The 14,318-nt window shown below is 38.4% G+C and overlaps 1 protein-coding gene across 1 annotated transcript in view; it reads left to right on the top strand.

Moving 5' to 3' along the window:
• The window catches only part of LEMD3 (LEM domain containing 3), a 109,013-nt gene that overhangs the window by 12,154 nt on the left and 82,541 nt on the right, over nucleotides 1-14,318 (top strand). The window contains exon 2 of the mRNA XM_053719223.1: nucleotides 11,127-11,158. Coding sequence (XP_053575198.1) covers nucleotides 11,127-11,158 — 32 coding nt within the window. The remainder of the gene's footprint in view (nucleotides 1-11,126; nucleotides 11,159-14,318) is intronic.

Here is a 14,318-nt window from a genome sequence, read left to right as displayed (position 1 = left end):
GTTCAGGGTCCATTCGAACATCCAAATCTGGTCTCCCTCCAGCTGACGGCTTGGAGATTGAACGCTTGATTCTATCGAAGCGTGGGTTTTCAGATTCTGTGATAGATACTCTGGTTCAGGCTAGAAAACCGGTAACTAGAAAGATTTACCATAAAATATGGAAAAGATATATCTGTTGGTGTGTATCCAAAGGATTCCCGTGGAATAAGATAAAAATTCCTAAGATTCTCTCCTTTCTACAAGAAGGTTTGGAGAAAGGATTATCTGCAAGTTCTCTAAAGGGACAGATATTGCTTTATCTGTCTTACTACACAAAAGACTGGCAGCTGTGCCAGATGTTCAAGGCTCTGGTTAGGATCAAGCCTGTTTACAGACCTTTGACTCCTCCCTGGAGTCTAAATCTAGTTCTTTCAGTTCTTCAAGGTGTTCCGTTTGAACCTTTACATTCCATAGATATTAAGTTACTATCTTGGAAAGTTTTGTTTTTTAGTTGCAATTTCTTCTGCTAGAAGAGTTTCAGAGTTATCTGCTCTGCAGTGTTCTCCGCCCTATCTGGTGTTCCATGCAAATAAGGTGGTTTTGCGTACTAAGCCTGGGTTTTCTTCCTAAGGTTGTTTCTAACAAAAATATTAACCAGGAGATAGTTGTACCTTTATGTCCGAATCCAGTTTCAAAGAAGGAACGTTTGTTACACAATTTTGGACGTAGTCCGTGCTCTAAAATTCTATTTAGAGGCTACAAAAGATTTCAGACAAACATCTTCCTTGTTTGTTGTTTATTCTGGTAAAAGGAGAGGTCAAAAAGCGACTTCTACCTCTCTTTCCTTTTGGCTTAAAAGCATCATCCGATTGGCTTATGAGACTGCCGGACGGCAGCCTCCTGAAAGAATCACGCTCACTCCACTAGGGCTGTGGCTTCCACATGGGCCTTCAAGAACGAGGCTTCTGTTGACCAGATATGTAAGGCAGCGACTTGGTCTTCACTGCACACTTTTGCCAAATTTTACAAATTTGATACTTTTGCTTCTTCGGAGGCTATTTTTGGGAGAAAGGTTTTGCAAGCCGTGGTGCCTTCCGTTTAGGTAACCTGATTTGCTCCCTCCCTTCATCCCGTGTCCTAAAGCTTTGGTATTGGTTCCCACAAGTAAGGATGATAATCAGGTCTGATAAATTATTTTCTCTAACTACAGTCACCACGGTACCATATGGTTTCTCCTATATATATATTTCCTCCTGTCCGTCGGTTGAATGACTGGGGTGGGCGGAGCCTAGGAGGGACTATATGGCCAGCTTTGCTGGGACTCTTTGCCATTTCCTGTTGGGGAAGAGATATCCCACAAGTAAGGATGACGCCGTGGACTGGACACACCGTTGGAGAAAGAAATTTATCAGGTAAGCATAAATTCTGTTTTTTATGATCAAACTTACCGATTTAGTTGTTGCAGCCCTAAACTAATCTCGTAATCGATTAGTTGGTCTGGGCATAACACCAGCTGCTTCACTCCAATGAGCTTATGCACATGGTATTGTGTTTTATTGTTATGCCCTTAGCCTAAAGCAGTGATTTTCAACATTTTTTTATTTTTTTGCCGTGGCACACTTTTTTTACATTAAAACATCCTGCGGCACACCACCATCCCAAAATTTTACAAAATCACACATTGTAGCCTAAAACAGCATAATGATTGTCTGTGAATGAATGTCAATATGTCATGGTTGTAAATGATGCCTGTCTGTCTGCCTGATGAGCCTGTCACATCAAAACAAGCAAAATTTAAAAAATATGTCACACTATTCTCAGTCTGCCGCGGCACACCTGAGGATCTCTCACGGCACATTAGTGTGCCGTGGCACACTGGTTAAAAACACTGGCCTAAAGGATGTCTACAGACATTCACTTTTTCAGGACAGTATAAGTTTACAACTACTCCTGGCGTATGTGCAACCCAGGAATAATAGGAGCAGTCATTTGGATTGCTTATATTAAATCAGGTGATTTAGCACGATATAGTGCTGAGATTATTATTTACACTCAGTTCTAGATTGATGGGTCGTTATTAAAATTGATGTTTCTGTTATCTGTTTGCACAATTCTTAGCAGATTGCTTGTTATTGCTGATTATATTTACTGTATAAATAAATGTTTAAAGCTTTGTCCTGTTATTGATATAAAGTTCTTGGCACTTGACTTTCTTTATATTTTTTATAAATTGTGATATGTACCAGATTCAACCTCCTACAAGGTTATATATCTGTTATTTTTAGAGCGGACTAGATATTTTTCCTAAACTTATAGCTGGTTATTTACATTGCATATAGATATTCAAGATTTTTTTTATGTTAGAATGAAGTCCAGGCTTACTTTAAGAGGCAGAAAACAGAGTTCCGGGCTTCTGCCCAAGCTAACCGTGGCGTTCTTCTGCGCTATCACATGACCGGCTGATAGCCAATGAGGGTGCATGAAGAGGACACGTCCCCTGTTCAGGACGTGATCAAACATCATAGGAACAAAGATTTTACAACACTCCAATAAGTAAAATTAAGTTCTTTATTGGGTAGATGCTGTAAAAACATAGAAACGAGCGGTAGTCCTAGTAAAAAAACAAAAAAGAACAAGGGGAACCAAGACCCCATGGTGACATCACAGGGGATCTTTGTTCTCCCTTGTCCTTTTTTGTTTTTACTAGGTCTACCGCTCATTTCTGTTAACAGCATCTACCCAATAAAGAACTTAATTTAATTATTGGAGTGTTGGAAAATCTCTGTTCCTTACTTTAAGAAGCCCCTTGCCAAAGTGGAAAACACTTAGCATTGGTAAATATCTAACAAAGATAAATATCTCACTTTGGCAAAACCCTAATTATGCATCTCATGCACATTAACACCATGTGAGTGCTTCTTCTCTCCTGCAAGCAAAATGGCAAAAAGAGAGCCAGCCTCAGCCAGGAGCACCTCGGCATGCTGACATTTCTGCATTTAACTGCAAAGTTTCTGAAAGAGTGAATAACAGAATGTTATAAACAGCGATAGTCTAACTCTTTCTAGTTCTACCTCTTTTCAAACATTTTGTAGTTTTGATTAATTATAAAAATGTGTTCTGCTGCTTAAAAATTGGACCATCAGTTGTGTTAATGTAAAGTTTTAGTCTGAAGTCTATATTTGTAACTCTCAGTATGTGGATTTTATTTAAAATATAGGAAACAATTATTCATTCTTTTTTATCAGATTAGTTGATCGAAAAAATCGGCTTATTAATAGATTATGAAAATAATCATTAGTTGCAGCCCTACATTATCTACATACCTGTTATGTCCTTAGACCAGCTATATCTATTGCTTATGTAGCTGCTGCCTCTACTTTTTGGCTATTTAGTCTTGTTCAGCAGTTCTTTAGATCCTGAATGTTGTAACATTCTTCTTTTACTTCAACAGGCAAATAATTTCATTTGCGATGCTGTATTTTAATATCATTAAAAACAATGTTAAGACTATGTCCTTGGCAATTTTTTCCTGAGGAGCCTAATGGCTAAAAAAACTTGGAATGCTGATATGGTATCTAAAATGAAATTGCTGTCTCTTTTCAAATTTAGAATCCAATTTGGTTCTCAATTATATTCTATTTCCTCTATTGCTGGAGGTAAGTCAGTTTTTCTGCCTTGACTAAGTCTAAAGGGAAATTAAAGTCTCTCAATCGTGTTTTTTTTTTTTTTTTTTTTTTTTTTCTTTCAGAATAAAGAATGGAAAACTTTTCCCTTCTCCTAAAGCCCCTGGCTCTAACTGGAGACCGTCATCAAATTGGAATAAATCCAAGCAATTTAAGAAACCAAATCCTGCCCAAAATACAGCATGAATGTGTGCCCCCAATCAGGTCTTTTGGTAGGTGGCTCATTTAAAACTTTTTCAGGAAATTTGGTCATAATCTGTCCAAACTCCCTGGATCCAGAATATAATTTCTCAGTGATATCAAATTAGATTCAGAATCAAACATCCTATGGGAAGATTTTGGTTTTTCTAACCCATGTTCCAAAACATCCAATAAAAGCCCAGGCTTTTCTATCATCTGTTTTTACATCTAGAACTTATGGGATTGATTGTCCCAGTTCCTTTACTAGAACAAGGAAATAATTTTTGCTCCAATCAATTCATTGCTCCAAAGAGAGAATTCTTTCAGACCAATTCTAGAAATAATAAACAGATTTGTGAGAATTCCAACTTTCAAGATGGAAACTATATAAGGACTATTCTGCCTTTTGTTCAGCGAGGTCAATTTATGTACACAATAGACTTACAGGATGCCTATCTTCACATCCCTATTTATCCAGAACATTATCAATTTCTGAGATTCCCTTTACAGGAAAAGCATTACCAATTAATAGCTCTTCCATTTGGTCTAGCAACAGCTCCAAGAATATTTTCAAAGATTCTTGTTACCCTTCTATCTGTAATCAGAGTGCAGGGTATTGCAGGGTTTCCTTATTTGGATGATATCTTGGTACTAGCTCAATCTTTTCATTTAGCAGAATCTCACACAAAACCACTGTTTTTTTTTTTTTTTTTTTAAAATCCTGTTTGGAGGATCAATTTACCACAGTTTCTTGATTCCTTAGAGTAAGATCACTTATTTGTGTTTCCAAATAGACTCTGTCCATGACTCTTTCCCTGACAGAACAAACAAATGAAATTGGTTTCAGCTTGTCTAAACCTTCAGTCTCTATAATTTCCTTCAGTGGCTATGTGCATGGAGGTACTAGGCCTAATCGTTGCAGCATTGGGTGTGATCCCTTTTGCTAATTTTCATTTGAAGCAGCTTCAACTTTGCATGCTGTGTCAATGGTGCAAGGACTATACTCAAATATCACAACTGACATTCTTAGATCTCAACACACGACTTTCCCTGACTTGGTGGTTAAACCACCACTCTATTCTTCAAGGGGCTTCCTTTGTTCGTCCTACCTGGTCTGTGATCGCCACAGATGAAGTATCACAGACTGGGGAGCAGTCTGGGGATCTCTGTCTGCACAAGGAGTCTAGAATGCTCGGGAAACAAGGCTCCCGATCAATATCTTGGAACTACATGCTTTTTTTTTTCAGGACTCTTAAGCCTTGGCCTCTATATTGAACAAGCCTTATCTTAATTTTCAGACAGACAAAATCGCAACAGTAGCATATTTCAATCAAGGAGTTTGTCTGTTCTCTTTTCTGGTTCCAAGAAAGGTCAGAAAGCTTCTGCTATTTATTTAGCCTCTTGGTTAAAACTTCTCAGTCACAAAGCTTATTTGGAGGTGGGCTAGTCTCCGCCTCAGAGAATTACAGCTCATTCTACTAGATTTTTCTGGTGCGCACCTCCAAGTAGCAGCCTTTTAATTACCGAAAACCAATAGCAAAGCTATGTCTATTTCTGAACAAAAGGGATCCCAGAGAAGCTTTTACAATCAAGATTGCACAAGCGGTATTTAAATTTCAAAGAGAAACCCAAAGTTTTTGAAAGTTAACAATTCTTTTTTAAATATAATTACATTTTGCGGGGAAATGGTGTCATGAGAGATACCAAAACAGGCCTAGATCGATACCATTGGGTTTCTACTTGAAATTATATTCTGTTTTGACAGATAAATTAAAAAAACAAGATTTGATTTCTGTTTAAATGGAGTGATGGCAAAAATGCTAAAAACTATCCTGTATTGTGGGTAAGTTCTTCTCTGAAATTCCTGATAGAGAAAGGGGTTAAAGACCTCTTCACAGCAGTATTGCACTACTGTAAACTAGCTGAACCCATTTAATAAGTTAGTAATGAGGCATCAATCACCAGCCAGCTCCCAGGAGTGCATTCCTTTTTCTGATCCTACATAGGTATGCTTTAGAACAAAGGATACCAAAAGAAAAAAAGTAAATGTGGTATTAGACAAACTAGAAGTCTCTTAAATGTGCATGCTCTTTATGAACCATTTAAAGGGACGGTAAAATCATAATTAGACATTCATGCTTTAGACACTGCATACAACTTTACAATTTTTCTATTTAATTTACTACCTTCTCTTGTTATCCTTTTCTGAAAGGTTTATCTAGGTAAGCTCAGGAGCAGCAAAGATTCTAGGTTCTAGCTGCTGATTGGTGGTTGCATGTATTTACCGATTCATTGGCTCATCAATGTGTTCAGTTAGAAACCAATAGTGCATTGCTGCTCCTTCAACAAATGATACCAAGAGAATGAAACAAATGTGATAATATAAGTAAACTGGAAAGTTGTTTTAAAATTGTATGTTCTACCTAAATCATGAGAGAACTTTTTTTTTTTTGGGTTTCATGTCCCTTTAAGTCATTTATGTCCAGGCTGCTGAGCCCAAAATAGGCCAGCTCGTAAACTTACATTCCTGCTTCTTCAAATAAAGATTCCAAGAGTACACAGAAAAAATCATGAGTAAATTAGAAAGTTGCTTTTAAATTGTATACTCTATCTGAATCATGAAAGAAAAAATTTGGGTTCAGTATCCCTTTAATAACCTCTAAATTTCTGCCTGTTTCTAAGCCCCTGTATGCTGCCTCTTATCTCTGCATTTTATTAGCTTTTCACAGCCAGACAGTACTAGTTCATGTGTGCCATATACATAACATTGTGCTCACTCCTGGTCAGTTATGCAGGAACCAGCACTAACTGGCTAAAATGCAAGTTTGCCCCAAGGCAGAACACGCAGAGATCTGAGATATTATTGCAGAAAGAAAAGGACAAATGCAGGAACTGTTAGCGATTTAACTTTGCAGCTCTGCTCCACATTAGACAGTTCTCTTCAAACAGCGCTGTGCACTGGCTGCACTGTAAGTTTACCTTATCACAGTGCATCCAGAGCATAGTTGTATTTGAAGTGAACAGTCAAATATGCAGTAGTGGCTCTCAGATTTTTTTCAAACCCACCTCCTAGCCTTTTCCAATTTGCAAAGCTGTTTTTCTGAATGTAAGACATTCTTATGAGCAATGCACCTTTTTTATTACTACATTTCTGTTAGACCAAGAGAAAAGGAAACAAATGTATTCAAGACATTTTCTACAATTTTTTTTTTTGTCTGCAGCTAATTGTCAATCTAATTTTCAACTACTGCATTATATTATTAAACTTAAAAAAAATGTTTTATTCTCCAGTAAACCAACACGTTGCAATTGAACTGGTGCTTTAGTGTAACTGCCTAATTTAAAAATGAATTTAGTGAAACATTTTCTGCAGGTTATTTTTAAACAAAACAAATCTCATCACAGAAAGTGGGGAAAAAACTTTGTAAGGGGCAGTCTCCATATGCCTAGATGCAATGTAATCACAGAGGTAAATTAATCTAACACTGTTGGTTATGAAAAACTGGGGAATGGGTAATAAAGGGATTATCCATCTTTTAAACAATGAACATTTTCAAATACTCTCCCTTTAAACTATCAAACATTCATTAATTGCACAAATTGAATATAAATTGATGTAATGGTCATTTGCGCAACAAACGTTGAACACATTTAATAGAAAAAAAAACACACATACTATTTAACGTAAAATTACTTTAACCCCTTAATGACCGGACCATTTTTCAATTTTCTTACCCTTAATGACAATGGCTATTTTTACATTTCTGCAGTGTTTGCGTTTAGCTGTAATTTTCCTCTTACTCATTTACTGTACCCACACATATTATATACCGTTTTTCTCGCCATTAAATGGACTTTCTAAAGATACCATTAATTTCATCATATCTTATAATTTACTATAAAAAAATATAAAATATGAGGAAAAAATGGAAAAAAAACACACTTTTTCTAACTTTTACCCCCAAAAGCTGTTACACATCTACAACCACCAAAATACACCCATTCTAAATGGTTTCTAAATTTTGTCCTGAGTTTAGAAATACCCAATGTTTACATGTTCTTTGCTTTTTTTGCAAGTTATAGGGCCATAAATACAAGTAACACTTTGCTATTTCCAAACCACTTTTTTTCAAAATTAGCGCTAGTTACATTGTAACACTGATATCTTTCAGGAATCTCTGAATATCCATTGACATGTATATATTTTTTTTTTAGAAGACATCCCAAAGCATTTATCTAGGCCCATTTTGGTATATTTCATGCCACCATTTCACCGCCAAATGCGATCAAATAAAAAAAATGTACTTTTTCACAATTCTTTTCACAAACTTTAGGTTTCTCGCTGAATTTATTTACAAAAAACTTATGCAATTATAGCATACATGGTTGTAAATTGCTTCTCTGGGGATCCCCTTTGTTCAGAAATAGCAGACCTATATGGATTTGGCGTTGCTTTTTGGTAATTAGAAGGCCGCTAAATGCCGCTGCACACCACATGTGTATTGTGCCCAGCAGTGAAGGGGTTAATTAGGGAGCTTGTAGGGAGCTTTTAGGTTTAATTTTAGCTTTAGTGTAGTAGACAACCCAAATTATTGATCTAGGCCCATTTTGGTATATTTCATGCCACCATTTAACCGCCAAATACGATCAAATTAAAAAAAAAAACTTACATTTTTCAAAATTTTAGGTTTCTCACTGAAATTATTTACAAGCAGCTTGTGCAATTATGGCACAAATGGTTGTAAATGCTTCTCTGGGATCCCCTTTGTTCAGAAATAGCAGACATATATGGCTTTGGCGTTGCTTTTTGGTAATAATAAGGCCGTTTAAATACTGCTGCGCACCACACTTGTAATATGCCCAGCAGTTAAGGGGTTAATTAGGTAGCTTGTGGGGTTAATTTTGAGCTTTAGTGTAGAGATCAGCCTCCCACCTGACACATCCCCCCCCCTGACCCCCCCTCAAACAGCTCTCTTCCCTCCCCACCTCACAATTGTCACCGCCATATTAAGTACTGGCAGAAAGTCTGCCAGTACTGAAATAAAAATATTTTTTTTAATTTTTATTTATTTTTTGTCATACAGTCTGCAGTGATGGATCCCTCCTTACCCCACAACCTCCCTGATCCCCCCATACATCTTTCTAACCCTCCCCCTCTATTTGCCGCCATCTTGGGTACTGGCAGCTGTCTGCCAGTACCCAATTTGCTCCCCAAAATATTTTTTTTTTTACTTTTTTAATATAAAATATTTGTTTTCTGTAGTGTAGCTGGCCCCCCTAAATAACCTACATCCCTCCCCCTCCCAGATCCCTTACTAAAAAACAGATGCCCCTGCCCCCCCCCCCCGCCGCAACCGCCGCACCGGGTAAAATAAGGAGGACAGATCGATCGGTTGGGGAATCAACACCTAGGGGCATAATTTTAAAAAGAAGCTCCCACCCACCAACTACTTTGTGCACATACATAGCTGATGCAGATGGGGCCACAGAGTGGCCCTTTCTGCATCGGTATGTGAAATGGGGATTGTAGTGATGCCTCAATATTGAGGCATCACTACAATCCCTTGTAAGCAGCTGGAAGCGATCATGATCGCTTCCAGCACTTCAGACAACAGAGGACGTACCAGGTACGTCAACTGTCATTAAGGGAAGTTTTTCCTATGACGTACCTGGTAAGTCCTCTGTCATTAAGGGGTTAAATACCCCTTGCACTTGTGTAAAAATTGTGGTGGTCTTGCATTCCATAGAGAGGCCACAAAGCAAAATGTGTCTGTAAATGCTTCAATATGATTGCATTTGGCAGTGAAACAGTAACATGAAAAATACCAAAATATTCGTTTTGATAGGTAAAAAAAAAAAAGGCGTTATTTAAATAGAGCGATAGCAAAAATGCTAAAAATTCTTTGGTATTTTAGGCAAGTTTTTCACTGAAATTCCATGGTAGCAAAGGGGTTAAAAGGACAGTGTACACCAATTTTCATATAACGGCATGTAATAGACACTACTATAAAAAAGAATATGCACAGATATTGATCTAATCCAGCATAAAACATTTTAAAAATTTACTTAAAAGCTTTCAATTTAGCAGTGATGAGGTAAGGCTGAGACACCCAGTGAAAGGGGCTGGGAAAGCCAGAATAGCAGACACCTCCCATTCCCTGCATATGCAAAGAAAGATTACACAAACAGGAGCAGAAGAAATATGTAGACTTCAATCTACATCTGATACTTTTAATTTAGTTCTCCACAGAAAATTTTACCAGCTGGATGGGGGCAGATTAATACTCTTTTGTTTAAGTATTACTTAAGCTATCCAAAGCAAAATATTGTTTTCAGCATTTAACAGAAATCGATTAAATTTCTATTGTGCAACAAATATTTGAAAAAAGTGTTGATAAATTTTCGTTATTTCAAACACATTAGTGAACCCCATATGTAGTGAGCATCAAAACCGCATATTTTTATAATTTTTAAACTCCATTATAAATGTTATTTGTACCTGTTATATGTTCTTCCTGCTTTTTATCTTCCGTGACGTACAGCGTCACCACACACACTCTCTCTTACTTAGGCTGCAATGCGCTTTCCGCAAGTCATCCGTTCCATGTAAAAAATGAATCCTGCAATTGTTTACTACTTGAGCGACTAGCTGCACACAGAAGACGGCAATCCTTTTAGAATTTTGCGTATGCGCAGCTCTGAAATAAGGATTTTATAGATATATTTCTTTTCTGTTAATGCTGATCAGAAAGTTTCTTTTGGATGCTGCTAAAAAATTATATATATGTACACACACACACACACACGGAACAGCCGGAGCAAGGGTATGATTTTTAAGCATTTGTTGGCACCATATTGCGAACTTGCTGAATTAAACTTATTTTATATGATCACTGCAATGGTTAAGAGTTGGCAATAAAGGTTTACCATCACTTTAATATCGGCTTATATTTTATCCAGCTCTTGTGCCGGTTTAAAGAGGTCCTGGGCATTTGACATGGAGATCAAAATGTAACTTTCACAATTCAAAGCATAACATAGATAAAAACCTAGTGTGACTCAATGAAGTGTTTTGACTTCAATGTTCCTTCAAGTATATTGCAGTGCTGCTGTTCACATTGATGATCACAAAAGTAAACTTTCATCAGTCATACAGCATCCAGTCTGTTTGCATTGGCTTTGTATTGTGCATTTGTTGGCTATACAATTCTACTGTATTCAATGGTACTTTAATACTTTCTCTCTCTCTCTCTCTCTCTCTCCTCCGCCCTCCCCTTTTTGCAGTAAGAAATCAAGACGATCAGGACAGTTTTGCTGTAAGTATACATTTTTTTTTTTTTTTTTTTTTTTTTTTTTTTTAAGAGTTTTATTTATATTTGTCATAAGTATACAACCTGTTATTGTACAACACTTTATCAAAAATCATTTGCAAACGTCAGTAATATGATATGGAGCATAAGGGGAACAATCGTAAGAGTCTGCAATCTTTATGACACAGTACAATAACCGTAACAATGAAAAATGAGGAATAAAGGTAGATAAGAAAGACGAAAAGTGGGATGAAGGGTAGGAGAGAAGGGAAAGGGAAGAAAGAGAAGAAGAGAAAGGAGGTCAGCTCTGCTTATGGGCTCCCACTGTGCCGGAATGACTCTGGAATGTGTCCGGTTTATGGAGGTCAGGGTGTCTGGGTTCTACTAGTTGCGTGTGGGGCAATAGTACGTCAAGGGACCGCCATCACCAGAGGGTATCGTGAGGAGATGTGGTTTAATGTTATTGGTGTCCACTGTCCTGATGTCAGCCTGTCCCCGGTTATGTTGTGATGCTATGTAAGACGATGTGTAGTGGGGGGGGGGGGTGCTTGGGAAGTCGGTAGGTGTTCAACATTTCTGTCTCCTAATTCTGTAGGGGGCATTTTTCCCATAAAAATCGAACCTCGGCGAGGAAATTCAATTTTTTTTCCTTTTAGTATAGCCATATTCTTCCAGTGTCAGCAGATCGGCTATTTTATCGGACCAGTCAGTGATACTTGTCGTGTAAGAGGTTTTCCAATGACGGGCTATCAAGGCCTTGGCTCCTGTCACCCCTATCTGTAGAAGAGTAAGTCTAAGTTTGCAGGAGAGGTTTGGGAGGTCATTAAGTAGTGCTATGCGAGGCGTAAGGGATAGGTCGCTAGACAGCAAGGCTCGAAGGTGTCTACCCTACGCCAGAAAGAGAGTATTTTGTCACATGTCCACCACATATGAAGGTAGCCTCCCCTGTCATTGCATCCCTTCTAGCATCTGTCCGACGCGTTAGGGTAGATTGAGTGTAACCTTGAGGGTGTGAGGTACCACCTCATCAATACAATAAAGTTTAACTCTTTTGGTTTGTGTGAAAATTTTGTGCTATTCTTTTGAAATTGCTAACTCAAAGTCTTGCTGCCATTTTTGTGTATGAGGGGAGTTGGAGCTTGTGGTCTGCTTGTAATATTTTAATGGCTAATGAAAGGGAGTGTCTCGCCGTGCCCAATGTAATGCAATGTCTTTCAAATGGAGTTCCCTGAGGAAGTCTAGTTTATGTGGGGAGGTGGCAATGAAGTGGTCTAGCTGTGAGTACTTGAGCCAGTTTGTGTACCTGCTTCCTGCTACCGTCCCCAAGTCTTCTCGCCTCTTAAGTCTCCCCTGCTTGGTGAATTCTTTTAGTGGGGTGGTATAGCTCCATTCCGTTTTTTCTCTGCTGGCCCTTATCTAGTCCGCCCGTCAATTCGGCGTTAATGGGTATTGGGAATAGAGGGGAACGAGTACCAGAAGTATGTTTCCTCCGTTGTACTATTGAGTCCCAAGACTCAAATATCTCTCAATAGGTCGCTATAGTCGTGCATTGAGGTGGCCTAAGGTCTTTGGGAACCCAGCTTAAGGCTCCCACGTCTGGGACTCTGAGAACATGTGAGTCGATGGCGACCCATGCTTTGGAGTCTCTGGATCTGTGCCAGTCTATCAACCTCTGTAAAGTTATTGCGTCTTGGTAGCCAGCTAAACAGGGTAGGCAGAGTCCCCCATTCTCATATGCCCTATACATGGTGTCTTTGTGGATTCTGGGTTTGGTTTTCCCCCATATGAAGACCCTTTGACTCCCGCCCAAGGGACTCACGCTCAAATGGCGCCAAGTACATCTAGGGCGCCCATAGCGTTTACTTTACAAGACATGGCGGCAGTCATGGATAATACACTGTCAGCGGTATTAGCCAGACTACCTGAACTTAGAGGTTAGCGAGATAGCTCTGGGGTGAGACAAAATGCAGAGCATACTGACGCTTTAAGAACCATGTCTGATACTGCCTCACAATATGCAGAAGCTGAGGAAGGAGAGCTTCAGTCAGTGGGTGATGTTAATGACTCAGGAAAGATACCGGATTCTAATATTTCTACATTTAAATTTAAGCTTGAACACCTCCGCGTGTTACTTAGGGAGGTTTTAGCTGCTCTGAATGACTGTGATACCATTGCAGTGCCAGAGAAATTTTGTAGACTGGATAAATGCTTTGCAGTGCCGGTGTGTACTGATGTTTTTCCAATACCTAAAAGGTTTACAGAAATTATTAATAAGGAATGGGATAGACCAGGTGTGCCGTTCTCTTCCCCTCCTATTTTTAGAAAAATGTTTTCCAATAGACGCCACCACACGGGACTTATGGCAGACAGTCCCTAAGGTGGAGGGAGCAGTTTCTACTCTAGCAAAGCGTACTACTATCCCTGTCGAGGACAGTTATGCTTTTTTTAGAGCCAATGGATAAAAAATTAAGTTACCTTAAAGGGCCACTGTAAGTAAATATTTTCTATGCCTGTTACTAACTAACTACCCCAAATACGCTTTTTATCAATAGCATTTCATTAACATATCTCTACCGTATATCAGAAATCTTGTCTGCAAATTTAATTGTTTTCCAAACCCACTCCGAATGTATCCTTTGCTCTTTACCAATCCGTTTACAATACCTAGGTTTCAAAATGGCGCTTTAAACACAAAGTTATTGGTTTAAGTATTTTGAACATGCAGTGCTGAAAATAGTGGGCAGGATAACGTGACATCATCGGTGAATAAAATCTATAACTTTTAGAATGTTATGAAACTTCGTTTTGGAGAAAATATAGGTCAGTAGGTTTTAATTAATGTTTATTAACTTTAATTTGTTAGTTGTTTAGCTTAAAAATTATAACAGAGTAATCCTTTAAGAAAATATTTATTCAACAAGGTTTTATCCTACAGCCCATTGCATGCATTGCCCCTGTCACTGCTGCTGCGGCGTACTGGTTTGAGTCTCTGGAAGAGGCTTTACAGGTAGAGACTCCATTGGATGACATACTTGGCAAACTTAGAGCACTTAAGCTAGCCAATTCTTTTATTCTGATGCCATTGTTCATTTGACTAAACTAACGGCTAAGAATTCTGGTTTTGCGATGCAGAGCGCTATGGCTTAAATCTTGGTCAGCTGACGTG

Source organism: Bombina bombina, chromosome 6 (assembly GCF_027579735.1).
Source record: "Bombina bombina isolate aBomBom1 chromosome 6, aBomBom1.pri, whole genome shotgun sequence".
Taxonomy (NCBI): domain Eukaryota; kingdom Metazoa; phylum Chordata; class Amphibia; order Anura; family Bombinatoridae; genus Bombina; species Bombina bombina.
Note: the sequence above shows the minus strand (reverse complement) of the source record. Positions and strands in the feature narration are given on the sequence as shown.